The sequence below is a fragment of the Zingiber officinale genome, chromosome 2A (genome assembly GCF_018446385.1).
Source record: "Zingiber officinale cultivar Zhangliang chromosome 2A, Zo_v1.1, whole genome shotgun sequence".
Lineage (NCBI taxonomy): Eukaryota > Viridiplantae > Streptophyta > Magnoliopsida > Zingiberales > Zingiberaceae > Zingiber > Zingiber officinale.
In genome coordinates, this window is record NC_055988.1 from 156,062,934 (window position 1) to 156,079,273 (window position 16,340).

Genomic DNA, 16,340 nt, shown 5'->3' on the forward strand with positions numbered 1-16,340 from the left:
ATCTAAGTCCAAGAGTAGTACCACTCAACCTTATTATCATGTCGGACTAAGTCCACCGCAGGGTTTAACATGACAATCTTTATGAGCTCCTCTTGAGGACATTATCAACCTAGTATCACTAGGACACGGTTTCCTTCTATAATCAACAACACACACTATGAGTGATATCATTTCCCAACTTATCGGGTTTATTGATTCATCGAACTAAATCTCACCCATTGATAAATTAAAGAAATAAATATCAAACATATGTGCTTGTTATTATATTAGGATTAAGAGCACACACTTCCATAATAACTGAGGTCTTTGTTCCTTTATAAAGTCAGTATAAAAGGAACGACCTCAAATGGTCCTACTCAATACACTCTGAGTGTACTAGTGTAATTATATAGTCAAGATAAACTAATACCTAATTACACTACGACCTTCTAATGGTTTGTTCCTTTCCATTCTGGTCGTGAGCTACTGTTTATAATTTATAAGGTACTGATAACATCATCTTCTGTATGTGACACCACATACTATGTTATCTACAATATAAATTAAATGAACAACTACAAACAAATGTAGATAATTAGACCAAATGTGATTCTTTATTCATAATGAATGTTTACAAAGCTTAGGCTTTCAGTATACACTCCAACAATAACTAATTACAATAATTGAAATTACACCGACAACTTAGAATTCTTGAAAGTAGAGCTTTTGGTCGTCGGAGCAGCATTACAGCTTCGTCAGATCATCTTTGGAGCAGCGCGCAGGAAAAGGATCTCAAATTCAAGTTGTATTGAAGCATCTACTCATGGTCTTCTTTTATGGGTTGTTGAAGGCATCTTCAACCCCATTGAAGGTGCCTCCAGCTCAGATTTCAATCCCCAAATCCGTGGTATCGATAAGCTCTGCTTTCTGCGAACTTCATCCGTTCGAAGGTGCCTTCAAGGGAATGGAAGGCGCTTTCCATCCCAGCTCCAAGGCGCCTTCAGGCTCTTAGAAGGCGCCTTTGCGCCTCTCCGCACAAGCTTTCAGCCAAGCCTCCCGAGGCACCTCCAACAACCCTGGAGGCACCTTGAACACTGTTCATCTGAGCTTTTTATGTGTTTTTCGCTCCTTGCAAGATACATTAGTTCAAAATACTAAATATACCCTGTAAAACAAAGTTAGGACAATAAAACATGAATAATAAATTATTTGACAGTCTGAAGACTGTCCGATTCTGACTTTTAGATTTTTTAAAAATCCTTGGTCAAACTAACGCCTATTGTTCCCTCAACGGGGAATACATCCTATTCCTCTCAGGAGAGTTTATCTTTTGCTAGACTGGTCCTCTAAATTGACTGGACTTTTGCTCAACGTCCGAGACTTCATGCTAGACGTCTGCTCCACGATCCATCCAATCTTCCACCTGATGCCCGTGACCCCTAGGATTTTCACCTAGAGTCCTCGGCTCTAGGATTTCACCCAACAGCCTTGACCCGCCAAGACTTCACTTAGTCCTCCAGACCTGGACTTCGTTGCCTAACCACAGCTAGAACTTTCCACTTGCTTAGTCACAACTAGGACTTTCCTTTGCCTAAGATCACTTAGGACTTTTCTGCATATTTAGTTCAACTTGTTATACAATAAGATAGCTTAACTTTGAACCCCTTTATCATTATTAAAATATAGGTTCGACTGTCTGGTACTCCTTGTACCAATAAAGACATAGAGTCAAGTGAAATATTGTAAAGTTAACTAAATTAGTCCGATGAATAGATTAATTTGCAAATAGATAAAGTAATTAGAGTTCAAGTCAAAATAGATAGACTATTTAATCAAACAATAGATAAAGTAAACTGCATGATCAAAGTCAAACATAAGTTAAATGATGGTCAACCATAAGTCTAAAGCATAATAGAGCAAATATAGGTCTACTATAGGAAAATTCAGAGTTTTGAGTTATTAACATGATTCTAATGTCACATATCCTCAAGTAAGAAAAATAGGATTCTAAGTTAAGTAAGAGTCTCCAGTTCAATTTTATGAAAAAAAAATTAAGTTATTAACATGTGAAAATTAATTAACTTGATCAATTTAAAATGTTTTAGCCCCAATTCATGTTGATACACTATAAGCATCTAGAATAAAAGGTTGTAACTCTAAGTATCTCACACCTTTTTATGTTTTTTAAACACAAGCAAGTTATTTCTTATTATGTTTATGAGATGTTGACTACCTAGATCTATGTGTACTTGCTGTCTATAGTAGGACATGGGCTAAGTCCATTTATGCATGAATTAAATAAAATAAGACATTTATTATAATTTTGAAATCATATTTAAACATAATAAATATGAAAACATGGTTTGAAATGATCCTAGTCTAACCGTTTTAAAAGATAGCTTCCCTTAAGTTAGAACTCTAATAATGCTATTGGATACCTAAAAAACATATATATATATATATATATATATATATATATATATATATATATATATATATATATATATATAAGTTTTTTAGGTATCCAATAGCATTATTTTCTAGTTAATTAACTAAGCATGATTTTGAAACTCAAATAATCTTATTTCTAGCATTTCTTTTGACTAAGGTAAGGTAAGAAATATAATTTTGATTTGAGTTAAATCCAAGTTTAGCCCTGTTATATGTAACCTATCTGATTCAAAGCATCATATCTAAGTATTTTGAGCCAGACATGAACTTGCTCAATATAAACTGTAACTCACTAACTTAGTTTTTCAACTTAGAGTTCTCTTCCTCGAGCCTTGATACTTGAGTTAAAGTTTCAACTTGACTAACTTGAGTTGGTGAGTCTAAGTTAGTCCTTTCCTTAAGATTTTAAACCTCCTTAAGTAAATTCATAACTTTAGACTTATATGTACCTAGGGTCTTAGTCAAATAAGCAATAATACATATAACTTCTTAGTTAAAGGATTTGTTACGTCATCAGTTGACTCGTTTGAGTCGCTAACTTGACTTAAGTCTAATGCTGAGTTGTATTCTGACTCGGACTCTAAGCTTGATGCTTCTTGGATTGCTGACAATGCTAGAAGGTTGACATGATCTAAGTTTGACTTAGATTTGGATGATGAATCATCCCAATTTGCCTTCAATGCCTTTTATTTATTTTTCTTCTTCTTTTCTAGCTTTTCTTTATCCTTTAATAGCGGATAGTCAGTTTTAAAGTGACCTTTCTTATTGCATTCAAAGCATCGAAGGTTGGCTAGATCTTTGTTCAAGATCTCTTTCTTCACGAATCTCCAAGTGAATTTCTTCTATTGGATCGCCCTTTTAACCAAGTATGTGACTTCTGAAGAGAGATCGTCTTCATCAGATGTAGATTCATATTTGGATTTTAACTCAGTCTCTTCTTTTGGTTTGGATCTCAGTTTGGATTTATTTGCAATCAAAGTTATACCCTTCTCCTTTTGATTAAGATTAGTCTATTCATAGAGTTCAAAATTATAAAAGAATTCATCTAACTTTATGACAGAAAGATCCTTGATACTTTGTACACATCAACTATTGATGCCCTCAAGGTGATCCTTGGAAATGCCTTAAGTGCATACTTGACCAAGTCACGATTCTCTACCTATTCGTCGATTACATGAACACCATTTAGTATTTCCTTAAAGTGGCTATGCAACCAACATACCATTTCACATTCTTTCATTTGAATATTTTAAAATCGGCTTAGCAGAAAATTTTTTGTAAGACTTGTTGGTTGCTACCCGGAATATCGTACTGGTTCCCCTGTACAAAAATTTTGTATAAGTCCTGAACCTTTCCTAACAACCTATTGTGTTATTTAGAAATTAAATTTGGAATCGCAAACAGAACTTAACATTATTGATTCCAAATTCAATTTATCTATTCTTAGAGGTTTAGACTTGGATCGCAAACGATGCTTAACATTATTGATCCAAATCCACCCATGTTACAAAGTTAATTAAATATTTAATTCAAAGATCGGCTTCCAGGTTAAACATGGTGAGGCACTAGACCTTCTTGAGTATGGGTTGATCCACCACTTCCTAGACAAAGCCTTTCAACGAAATTTAATATTTAATCTCCTTATAGTAACCGTAGGTTTAACCACAAAGAACAATCGAATCACAAGATCAAAAAATAAAAGAAACACAAAATTGAAACATAAAATCGATTGCCTAGAATTGTTAGCCTCTTGTATTTGATAATTCAAAATCCGTACAAAGAAAACTAGTATGATGCGGAACAAGACAACTAGTTATACCTTTCTTTGTTAACAAAAACCTCTTGATCTTCTATTGTATTCCTCTCTTTCTCTTGGAAGTCGTGTGGGCGGCGATCTACCAAGAAGAAATCCACCAAAGTCTTCCTTGCTTCCAAGTTTCGGCCACCACCACAATGCTTCAAGGGATGCTAGAAAACAATGCCTCCTTTCTCTACTTCTTCACCTCCAAGCAACCAGCCACCAAGAGCTCCACAAGCGATAATGTCGCTGACCACAAAGAAGAAGAGAAAGAGAAGAGGAAGGGTCGGCCACCAAGGATGGAAGAGAGGAACAATAGAATAGGTTATGTGTCTTATGAAGGCACCCCCTTCCTCTCTTTTATAATCCTTGGTGAATCCAAAAAAGGAAAGTTTTATAACAAAAAATAAAACTTCCTTTTATTCCTCTCTATGGCCGACCACACTATGTTTAAATAAACAAGGAAAGATTTGAAACAAAAATTAAAATCTCTCTTCTAAAAATCCCTTTTGTGGTTAGCTATAAAAGGAATGTTTTATAAATTAAAATATCTCTCTTTTAAATCCTTTTATGGATATCTATAAAAGATAAGATTTAAAAATAAAACTCCTTTTATATCATAGTTACAAAAAAGAAAAATTTTCTTAAAAATTAAAATCTTTCTCTTAACATTATAGATATCTACAAATAAGGAAAGATATCTAATGTCTCTTTTAATCCTTTGTAGAAAATCTATAAAAAGAAAGATCTTAAAATTAAAAACTCTTTTTTAAAACCATGTGGATAAAAACATAAAAATAAAGATTTTATCATAATTTTATTTTTAATAAAATCTCTCTTCCCTTTCACACTTGGTCGGGCCCTTGCTTGGGCACCAAGCAAGGCTTGGCTGGCCCTAGCCTTAGCTCCAAGCTTGGCTTGGCCGACCCCTTGCTTGGGCTCCAAGCAAGGATAGGGGTCGACCCCTAGCATGGGCTAAGAGGCTAGGCTTTGGGTGGATATAAGACTTTATATAAGAGGCTACAATAGGGACTGAGAGGAGGAATTGGTTATTGTCTCCCGATGTACTTGAGCTTCCCGCGTTCGCTCCGAACACCCAACTCAAGTTCATCAATAATAACTCATACCACTAAAGAGCTATCATTGAACTATCACACCAATCCCAAATTACATTTTGGGCTCCTTCTTATCATGAGTGTGTTAGTCTCCCTGTGTTTAAGATATAGAATGTCCATTAATTAAATGAGTTACTGACACTCACATAATTAACGTCTAGCTCCAAGAGTAGTACCACTCAACCTTATTGTTATGTCAGACTAAGTCCACCTGCGGGATTTATATGACAATCCTTATGAGCTCCTCTTGAGAACATCATCAACTTAGATTGCTAGGACACAGTTTCCTTCTATAATTTACAACACACACTATAAATAATATTATTTCCCAACTTATCGAGCTTATTGATTTATCGAACTAAATCTCACCTACTGATAAATTAAAGAAATAAATACTAAATATATGTGCTTGTTATTATATCGGGATTAAGAGCACACACTTCCATAATAACAGAGGTCTTATTCTTTTATACAGTCAGTATAAAAAGAAACTACCTCAAATGGTCCTACTCAATACACTCAGAGTATACTAGTGTAATTTTATAGTCAAGATAAACTAATACCAAATTACACTACAACTATTACAATGGTTTATTCCTATCCATCTTAGTCGTGAGCTTCTATTTATAACTTATAAGGAACTGATAACATGATCTTCTGTGTGTGACACCACACACCATATTATCTACAATATAAATTAATTGAACAACTACACTTAGCATATAAATGTAGACATTTGACCAATGTGATTCTTTATTTCAAAATAAATGTTTACAAAAAGCTAGGCTTTTAGTATACACTCTAACAAGACTAGCACGGGTTATACTCCTTGGTTCATCAAGCAACTGTTTTCTCACTAGCTGGAGACATTGAGATGTTGATAGTTAAACGTGGATGCTAGTTATGGTAACTAGTTCATTGAAGTGACTCGTGTAAGACTTCATATGGTTATCTATATATATGGATATGCTTGTGAAGCTCTTACTGCAGCTCGGGTGCAAGTTTCCTTCGACTTGAGGTATACAAGTCATCTTGGTCATAGAAACTTATACTTTGACATCTTAGGCAAGCATCTCATTGAGGTATGGACCCGAGATGATTGGGTATATGTCGAAATGTCCGAAGATGTTTGGATAGTCCATAGAGGATTTACCACTCCTTGCGAGGAGACATATACCCTATGACTACTCGTTAGGATTATTACTCAAAGTCTTTAGTCAAAACATCACATGTTAAGAGTACAAGATTCTTGTACACATGTACGATTAATCTGAATCCTTAGAACGAGAAAGTATTACTTGGGCTAGGTGTGACGTAGTCAGTCTAGTGGAAACAGACACATAAATCATGTCTTGAACTAAGTGGGTATAAGACGGGTGAAAGGAACAAGACACGACTCACTGTATCTGCTGAAGAGTTTAGAATTAGTTCTAAGATCAAATATGATTTTTCGACTAATTGGGGATCATGATATACTACTAGGTGTCACTCATGATCATTCTATAATTAAGTAGTTAATTATGGATGGTTAAAATAAACCAGAAACCTATTGAGTCACACACACTAACGAGTCTCTAAAAGACGTAAAATAAGTTAAAGAATAGGATTCTTAGAGAAAAATATAAATATTTGGTTGGACCATACATAAGATAAATATGAAAATATTTGTCATGATGGAAGCTTGGATAGGCTATGGTAGAGTTGAACCATATTTGGTTTAATTATGAATTAGTCATGAACTAACTTGGTTTAGTTGTGAAACAAACCAAAGGGTTAATGAGTTAATTTTTGGTTAAAGGATAATGAGTTGGATTTGGGCTTTCTAATCCAACTTATTAAAGAAAATTATATATGGATGTAATTTGTAGAGAATTAGTAACAAGTTTCATTATTTGGTTGGTTGGACTTTTGGAAACTCAATCCTCCTCTCCCTCCCCTCTCTCTCCCACCGCCAATAAGAGGGTGCTCCCTCTTGTTGTCGTGGCCACCACAAGGGAGAAACTCTCCCTTGTGTGCTTCTCTTCTTCTTCTTCCTCTTGATCCCTCTTCTTGACTCGTGGCTAATAACTTCCAAAGGAGAGGCTTGTACTAAAAGAGTTATCTTGAGGAGTTTGGCATGGATATGAATAGAGGTGAGGTTCGACAACGTCACTATGGCTGATGCCCTTCTTGTTACAGGTCATCTGTAAGGTATACCTAGCATAAATTTACTTCCCATAAAATTTTAATTTTGCGATCATATTTAGCACGTTGTATCCTTGTATGCCTGTGGTATGTGAAATGTAATAATTAGGAATTATTATTATTTTATTTTCCGCTGCATATGTTTATGAAATATTTTCTAACACATACCTACATCGGGTATATCCCAACATTCTCGACCCTAGGATTTCTCGCCTGGTGTTTGCAACCCCCAGAACTTTCACCTAGTGTCCTCGACCCTAGGATTTCGCCCGATGTCCTCGACCTACCAAGTCTTTGTCTAATCTTACAGACTAGGATTTCATTGACTAACCTCAGCTAGGACTTCAACCTTTTGCGTAGCCTTAACTAAGACTTTCACTTTGCCTAAGATCACTTAGGATTTTCTTGCACACTTAGTTTAACTCATTAGATTATAACATAGTTTAACTTTGAACCTTTGTCAATATCAAAACACATGTTTGATTAGCTAGTGATTCCAACACCAACAGATGATAGAGGACCAAACACATGATATGAGACATGAAGTTCAAGAGGCTGAAGGTTTGTCAGACACTTGATAACAAGGAAAGTCCAAATAGGTTAAAAAAAAAAATAAATGTTTGATAGTGGTGAAATTTTGACAGGTCAAGGTTAATCAAATGCTAAATAATGATGAAGTCCTAGTAAATTAAGGTTGACCTAATACTAGACAACTGTAGAATCTTGATAGGTCAAGGTTAATTGAGTGTTAGATAAAGAAAATCTCGGTAGGTCAATATTTATTGAATATTAAGTAAAGTAAATTCTGATAGATTAAAGTCAATCAATTATTAGGCAATACAAAAATTTAACTTGGAAGAAGATGAAATAAAAGGCCTCAATCAACTACTAGAGAGTAACAATCAATCAATAGGTTAGATTTGAGAGTTTAAGGATTTTTATTGCATATCAGTCGATTGTTGGATATGATGAATCGACTGATAGTACTGTTGCAACAAACAAAAGGATTTTAGATCTGTTGGGAACATCGATAAATAGAATGGTCAAATGACTACGGAACTTGACTGTTTGGCTAATGAGTCCATTGATGATAATGATTAATTAATTATTATGATCAAAGCTGAGGTGAAAAGAAACGTTTGGTAGGTGAAACGGTGGAATTCAACTAAGTAATCGTTGAAAAAGCAATACAGCAACCCTACAAGAGAGGGTTCCGACGTCAGTTCAAGTTTTTTGAGAGTATTGTTACATTTTTGAATCTTCATGAAGCAAATTAAAGCAATCAACAACGTTGGTTCAAATTCATTTGAGTACAGTCAAGTCTACTTTCAAAGTGCAAGATGATTTGTATTAATCAGCTTGCCCTTTCAAAAGTAATTTTTGTAAAATTTTATGAACTTTTAAATACTCTAAGAAAATGTTAATGTTTCCTCGAATCTGAAACAATTCATTTTGATAAAATAAATAACCATAAGCCATTTTACAAATTAGGGCGTGGTCATTTTGCCTCTAATTTACATTTTTTTTAACTCTTTATTTTATTACTATTAGTAGTAGCAGCAGCATAATATTGATCTTAGCTCAATCAATTTGAGAAAAAAAAAGATTTCCTCAAAAAACCAAAACATTGTGGCATCATTCAGATGTTAATTTTGACGCTTGAAAAATTTGATTGCTGTCGACTTTGTTTTCTTTTCCATGGAATTTCAATCATTTACTTGTGCTGTTCCATAGATGGAATTTTTGTAGCTTACTCAGATCGGAAGGAAGGCGAGTCTTGCGACGTGCTTCCAGCGCGGCGGAGACGGCGGCTGGCCGGAGAAGGTTGAATCTCTTCCAATCCTAAGAGGCGCGGAGGGCGGAGGGCAGAGGGGGAGGAGGTAGCCACCTCGTCCACGGCTGAGAAAGCCGGAGCTGAGCCGGAGGCGAGGTAGCTCGGATGGGACGCGGAGCGGACGATGCGGTCTTCCTGTCGGCAATTCAAGTGTTATTGTGAGGGACGAAGCTTGTTTTCTTCTTTATTCATGAAAGGGGAAATTTTGTCTGAAGATTTCCATAGTCAAAGTTCACAAATCTTTGCTTTTTTGGTCATTCAAATCAAAAAGAGGGGAAGAAAGGGCAAAATCGGAGGCCGAATGCTTCAGATCAACTCGCCGATTTGAGATCGAAGATGCGGAGGAAAGAGGAATTAACATTGTTTGGAGGAGATCGATGTTTCCAAATCATGTCGAAGCAACAAGCAATTAGACAGATTTACCTGTGCGACGGTGAGATCAGCATTCTCCCGCATCCGCTTCAAGGAGCCACCGCGATTCGCCGCCGGGCTTTGCTGCTGCTCCTCCTCCCCGCCGCTCGAAGAGCTCGCCACCGCCGGCGGGGGCGTCAGCGACCACGGCACCACCTGGTTCTCTCCGTCGTCGTCGTCGTCTCCTTCTTGTTCTTCTTCCCCCTCATCTCGCTCGTCAACAACCTCTTCATCCTCTACCAAATCTCTTGCTAGCTCTTCCCCCTCTCCCTTCTCGCCAGCTCGCCCGGCGCCGCTGCCACCTCCACCTCCTCGATCGCAGTCCTCCGCGCCCTCCTCCGCGGCGCATCGTTCGCATACGGAGACCGTGTGCCCCAGCCTGGCGCCTTCCGCCCACCACGGCGTGGGTGACTGGCAACTCCTGCAGAGGAGGCACCGGGAGTGGCGCGCCACCAGGAAGTTGGCTCCGTGCACCTTGGCGTCGCACTCCCAGCACAAACTCGCTTGGTCGGACTCGCAGCGCATCATCGCCGGCCGATCGCAAAGCTCGCATTGCTTCGACCCCATTCGTCGATCGATCTTCGTCGTCATCTCCGCTCCAGGTGGTCTTAATTTTCGCCCAAATAAAACAATTTAAAAAACAAGAGATATTGTTAAATGGAATTTATTACACATGGGAGATATATCCACCTCCCGTAAGCTTACCGTCGGCGGCTCAATGCTGCGTTCATTTACCAATTAATTTATATACTATATGTAAAGGAGTAAGGGGTTCTAGGCAAGCATCGAAAACCTTCATTTTGCATCTGAAAATATTTTATATTTTTATTTTGACAATATATATGTTGTAGCTCCAAATTTTACGGCGTTCACCATTTTATCTCTTTGAATTGACATCATTTTTATTTTGACCATATATATGTTTTATATTATCTCAAAATTTAGAAAATTTTCAAGATCAATTTTTTTTCATCAATCCTGTTGTGACCAGTTGGTGGTTAGTTTTCTCGATAATGAAGTGACACGTTGAAAATTTTAAGAGCATAATTTTAAAATTTTATAGATTATTTTTAAAATATGTTATAAGAATAGAGTTGTAAATGAACGGAATATTTTTATTTAATAGTAAAAAAAAATTAAAGCAAATAAACTTGAATCATAAGTGATGTTAATTTGTTATCGTTCATAAATAAAATTTATGAATAATTATGTGTGACTAAATATATTTATTAATTTATATAAAATTTAATTATACATTTATTTTTTTACTTTTTTATTAAATATATAATTTATAGTAATATATAAAATTTATAATCTTAAATTATTCATGTTAAAATAAAAATAATATAAATTGTATATATTAGATAAACGCTTTAATCAGGATAATTATGCAATGAGTTGAACACAATAAAAAACTTAGCTCCATAAAATTTTTAATGTATAAACTTGAACAAGCTTAATAAGTAAAGAAATAAATTTCAATACACTTCAACTCAACACGTTTTGATTTAGATCGTTTATAGACTATCCACATAGATTATCATGTCCATTCAATGTAATTTTTATTGAAATAAAATTTGAAAAATTTTACATGCTCCAATGTAAAGAATATCCATATTCTTATTTAAAAATTTTATCTTAAATTTTAAATAGAATAATCTTTACATTAGTTAGCCTATCTATTCTTTAAATTATGTGTTTATAAACAGTACTTCTCTAAATTTAAAAAATAGATTCTATTCCCTAAATATTATAGAGGAGAGAACAGAAATAGTAAAATTGATATATGATGTATTGAAAAATGAATATCTAAATTTAATAAAGTAATTTTTTACTTTAAGTTATATATTTTGGATAGAAAAATTGATATGGATCTTCTAAGTAAAAAGTGAGAATGTATAATTTTGACATAACCTTTAGTCAGTAGTGCCAAAATTAGCTTGGGTCAACCGTAATTTGGGTTCAATTAATTATTTTAATTTTGTACTAGATTGGAAAGATAATTATGAGGCATATTAAACATGACATATCCCCTCAGGACGGTTTAGTGGCTAGCGCATGAGGTATTACTATTATTAGGTTTGAAGTTCGAATCTATGCAAAGCCGAGATAAATGTCTCCTTTATGTGTTAGTCACTATTCTAAAGGCTAATAGTCGCCCATGATTTACCTCCTCCGTGTTGATCTTGAGACGGATTGACGCACGAGGGTCCTCCGTGTTGATCTTGGGACAAATTGACGAGGATGTTAGGAACGAATATATTCATCTTTTGTCATAATATTAAACATGACATGTGGCCTCTGCTTACTTACTGTGTTAAGATGAAGTAGGCATGATTTATAGCTTGATCCCTTTGATTATTTGGATAGTTTTAAAGAGCACGGGATGAAAATTATTATCTTTTATTATAATATTAAACATGACATGAGACAATACAAAGTTAATTTTATTATTACTATATTTATTTATTTATTTTACAGTAAAATACTTTTCATGAAAATCTAGATCGTTGACGGTTAAATGAGGAATCGCAAATGCTTTTGAATTGATCTTGATAGTCAAATCTTGGTTGCCCCACTTGAGCCTTAGCTTGGTTGCCCCATGCTCGAGTTGATTGAGCTTTTTCTAAAAGTTAAGCGTGCTTGGCTTGGAGAAATCTGAGGATGGGTGACCTCCTGGGAAGTTTTCCAGGGTGCGTGTGAGTGAGGACAAAGCACGCTGAAAGGACCTCCGGTGGTCTGTGGAGCTAGTCATCAAACTGATAGGTAATTCTGGTGTCGTTCCTAGTTCGGTCTGGATGGGGCCTGCCCGGGCAGGGGCGTTACAATAATTATGGGTCATATTAAACATGACATATCCCCTCAGGACGGTCTAGTGGCTAGTGCATGAGGTATTACCATCATTAGGTTTGAAGTTCGAATCTATGCAAAGCCGAGGTAAATGACTCCTTTATGTGTTAGTCACTATTCTAAAGGCTAGTAGTCGCCCGTGATTTACCTCCTCCGTATTGATCTTGAGACGGATTGACAGGGGTCCTCCGTGTTGATCTTGAGACAGATTAACAGAGACGTTAGGAACGAACATATTCATCTTTTGTCATCGTATTAAACATAACATGTGGCCTCTTCTTACTTACTGTGTTAAGATGAAGTAGGCATTATTTATAGCTTGATCCCTTTGATTATTTGGATAGTTTTAAAGAGCACGGGATGAAAATTATTATCTTTTATTATAATATTAAACATGACATGAGAGAATACAAAGTTAATTTTATTATTACTATAATTATTTATTTATTTTACAGTAAAATACTTTTCATGAAAATCTAGATCGTTGACGGTTAAATAAGGAATCGTAAATGTTTTTGAATTTATCTTGATGGTCAAATCTTGGTTGCCCCACTTGAGCCTAAGCTTGGTTGCCCCATGCTTGAGTTGATTGAGCTTTTTCTAAAAATAAAAATTAAAAAGTTGTGCCTAATCTTTTCCTTAAAAAAAAATAAAAAATTTAAAATATATAATAAAAAAATATAGAAAAAAGGAGATAAAAAATAAAAACTATCTATAAAAATATAAAATAAAATTTTTTTCTTAAATTTTATATTTTGGTTTTTTATATTTTATATTAAAAAAAAATGAGTCGAGCATGAAATGACATAGGATTTTGTCTAGCTCGGATCACTTATAATCAGTGGTGTCCAACTGGACTCGTAAGCTAAGCCACCCTCACCCTAACTTGAACATGGACCAAATGGACTTAACACGACACGGTTGACGCAAGTAGTCCGGCTAAGTACCTCTTTTAACCTACTTCCTTACTCGTACACCAGCCATGAAGAGAACCTACATGGGCACATGCAAGTGTTAATGTTATTCTCGGACGGTAATTGCTGTTAGATGTTTCAACGGTTATTTAGATATTTAAGATTTAAATATTAGTTACGATGTATTATAAAATACTTTTTCTCTAATAACATAAGAAATTTAAGGACACTAGAAGTGATCATTTTAATCTTACGAAAATTTCTTAAGAGGATAAATCGAAAATACTCATAGAGATCCATTCAAATGTTCAATCTTTAAATTTATCATCTCAATAAAAAAAAAAATTATGATATAGTGTAACTAAAATTTGAATATTAGATATCTAATTAATTATTTAGAAGATTTAATAGTCCCATAATGTCAAGATCAACAATTGCATCTCAAGAGATTCGCTCTACGGCCACTATCTAGATGATAATGACCTTTCTCACGAAATAAAGCGAGAGCTAACTTTATAACAAACATTATTGCAGCTGGAAAGCTGGCACTCGCTCATCATCACTGATGTTTCCATCTTTGGGCACCTTCTTCATGCGACAAGTTATTTGAAAGTGTAAATGCTACTTCATGAGTATGTAAAATAATTTGGAAAAAATATACATTGACTACAAAAACGCAAAAAAATCAAAAAATTATGTTTTCTCTCTTAATCTCTTTTTTTTTTAAATAAGTTTTTAATAGAGAAAAAAATCTATCTAATGGGCATCAATGTGTAAATTATATATTTATTTTCAATCCAACTTTTCATTCTAATAATGTAAATCATTTAATAGAAAAATAAATTATAATAAACTTAGATAATATGGATAATTTAATACAATAACAATCAAATTTTATCCACTAGATAGAGACCATATCCCTGGTCCAAAAAAATAGAGTAGAAGAAAGATCACTTGTAATTACGATTAGATTGTGGCCGAGTTCCAGATGCAATTGATTGTGATCTCTTTCTGGGTTCATTATCCCCTAAGTTATAGTTTGACTCGAGACGGGTGATTGGAGGCTACCTGCAATGGGCAAAGTGGGTAGGCTATTGGGCACCAATTAGTGAGGGGCGGCTTCCGGCCATCCGTCCCAACCCAAACTATAATCTGGGAGACAGTAAATCCAAGAAGAGATCACAATCGATTGTGACCGAATATATAGTGACCAAGATTTAACTGTAATTACAAATGATCTATCCCTTGATATGTGCTTTTAGTGGGCCAAGGATCTCAGCTCCACTAGGTGTAGGTATAATATGGATAATTTAATAGGAAAATAAAAATTATTTTTAACGTCCTTCTGATCTTATATTATTTTTTTTATACTCCGGGTATATGGTATCACGGTAGGATATTCAGATTATCACCTAGACATCTGTGATTTGATTCCCAGTTATGGTGTATTTGTAGAAATTTTTTCTCTAAATGAGAGGTGCAACCAAAGAATACAGGTTGACAATCATATGCGCTTCTTGATTTATCCTATTAATCGATGAAAAATTTTTATGAGGTCAGATCGATTACCTAGAAAAAATTAATGAAGTTAATTAGAATTATCAATTTTTTTATATTCTTTTCTTTAAATACAATGCATAAAGTGTAAGATAAATGGAACTCCCACCGTCCCACAAGTTCCATTAATTTTTTAATCCAATTTTTTAAATTGTAAATTTAGTTTAACTTAGACCGTCCAAAATGAATCTAAATTGAGCTTGATTTGCACTTACATAACCCTAATCAACATTGTCTATTTAATGGACTTTACCTAATCTTAAGTTGACCTAAAATAATCTTCGACGCGGGATGTTGAAACATGGAGGGAGTGAGGGGGAGAGCGTGCGGCGAGGGAGATTTTAATACTACACTTTCTCGGCGGGAGCGCGAGATCGGCCGGACGCCGGAGAGGGAGGTAGCGAGGGAGAGAGAGAGAGCGGTGAGGGAGAGGGAAGGGAGCGAGGGAGAGAGAGAGGTCGGCGAGGGAGATTTTAATTTGGGTAATTTCTGCGGTGAAACTTTTGAACAGAGTGGCGAAGGGGAGAGAGAATAAAAGGCATATTTTATTTGTTAGGAAACCCATCAATATGAAAAGTCGTGCTGCTGGGTTAATCTCGGCTAGAAAATAGGGTTGCTTGAAAAACGACTTACAAAGTTAGCTGCTACAAGGTGTCGCAACTACACAGAGAGTTAACTGCTGCACATTGTAGCAGCTACCTCTCCGTGTAGCTGCTACACCTTGTAGCAACAAAGTAAGGTCCGAAGTAGAATAGGCAGTTGTTGCAGCCGTCGGCCTTCCACGTTGTAGCATAAATCCTTCCGACTTGCGGTTGTTGCAGCCGTCGGCCTTCCACGTCGTAGCATAAATCCTTCCGACCTTCTACAACGATCAATCCAAGATGAGTTGCTACAAGGACGGTTTCCTGCGAAGTAGTTGATGGAACGTTTAGAACTTTCGCGGCGCAGTGCTTCTTTATACAATTATACAATTTTTTAAGGTTATAACGGTGTGGATACACAAATTAAATTGGAGTTAGGTGGTAGGAGCTCACATCAACTGTGCGATAAAAGACGCCGGAGAAACTTTCCCGTCGGGAGCGAGAAAGGGGGAGTGAGGGACGAGTTTCGAGGGAGGACTTTGAAGGAGGGAGCTGTTAGAGTGTATACTGAAAGCCTAAGCTTTTGTAGACATTTATTTTGAAATAAAGAATCACATTTGGTCAAATTATCTACATTTGTTTGTATTTGTTCAATTAATTTATATT

General features: G+C 35.5%; 1 protein-coding gene across 1 annotated transcript; it reads right to left on the minus strand.

Moving 5' to 3' along the window:
* Positions 1-8,947: 8,947 nt before the first annotated feature.
* On the minus strand, positions 8,948-10,441 carry LOC122040196 (zinc finger protein CONSTANS-LIKE 4-like). Its single transcript, XM_042599545.1, has 2 exons — positions 9,785-10,441; positions 8,948-9,496 (listed from the first exon to the last, which is right to left on the minus strand). The coding sequence occupies exons 1-2, from the start codon at positions 10,361-10,363 to the stop codon at positions 9,278-9,280; spliced, it is 798 nt and encodes a 265-aa protein (XP_042455479.1). The 5' UTR covers positions 10,364-10,441; the 3' UTR covers positions 8,948-9,277.
* Between the last annotated feature and the right edge of the window lie 5,899 nt (positions 10,442-16,340).

What these genes read in the sequence shown, in the direction of transcription:
- LOC122040196 (XM_042599545.1), bottom strand. Translation starts at nt 10,363, where the DNA reads ATGACGACGAAGATCGATCGACGAATGGGGTCGAAGCAATGCGAGCTT. An exon ending in CTGATCTCACCGTCGCACAG is followed by an intron (nt 9,497 to 9,784) that starts GTAAATCTGTCT and finishes AATTGCCGACAG; the next exon opens with GAAGACCGCATCGTCCGCTC.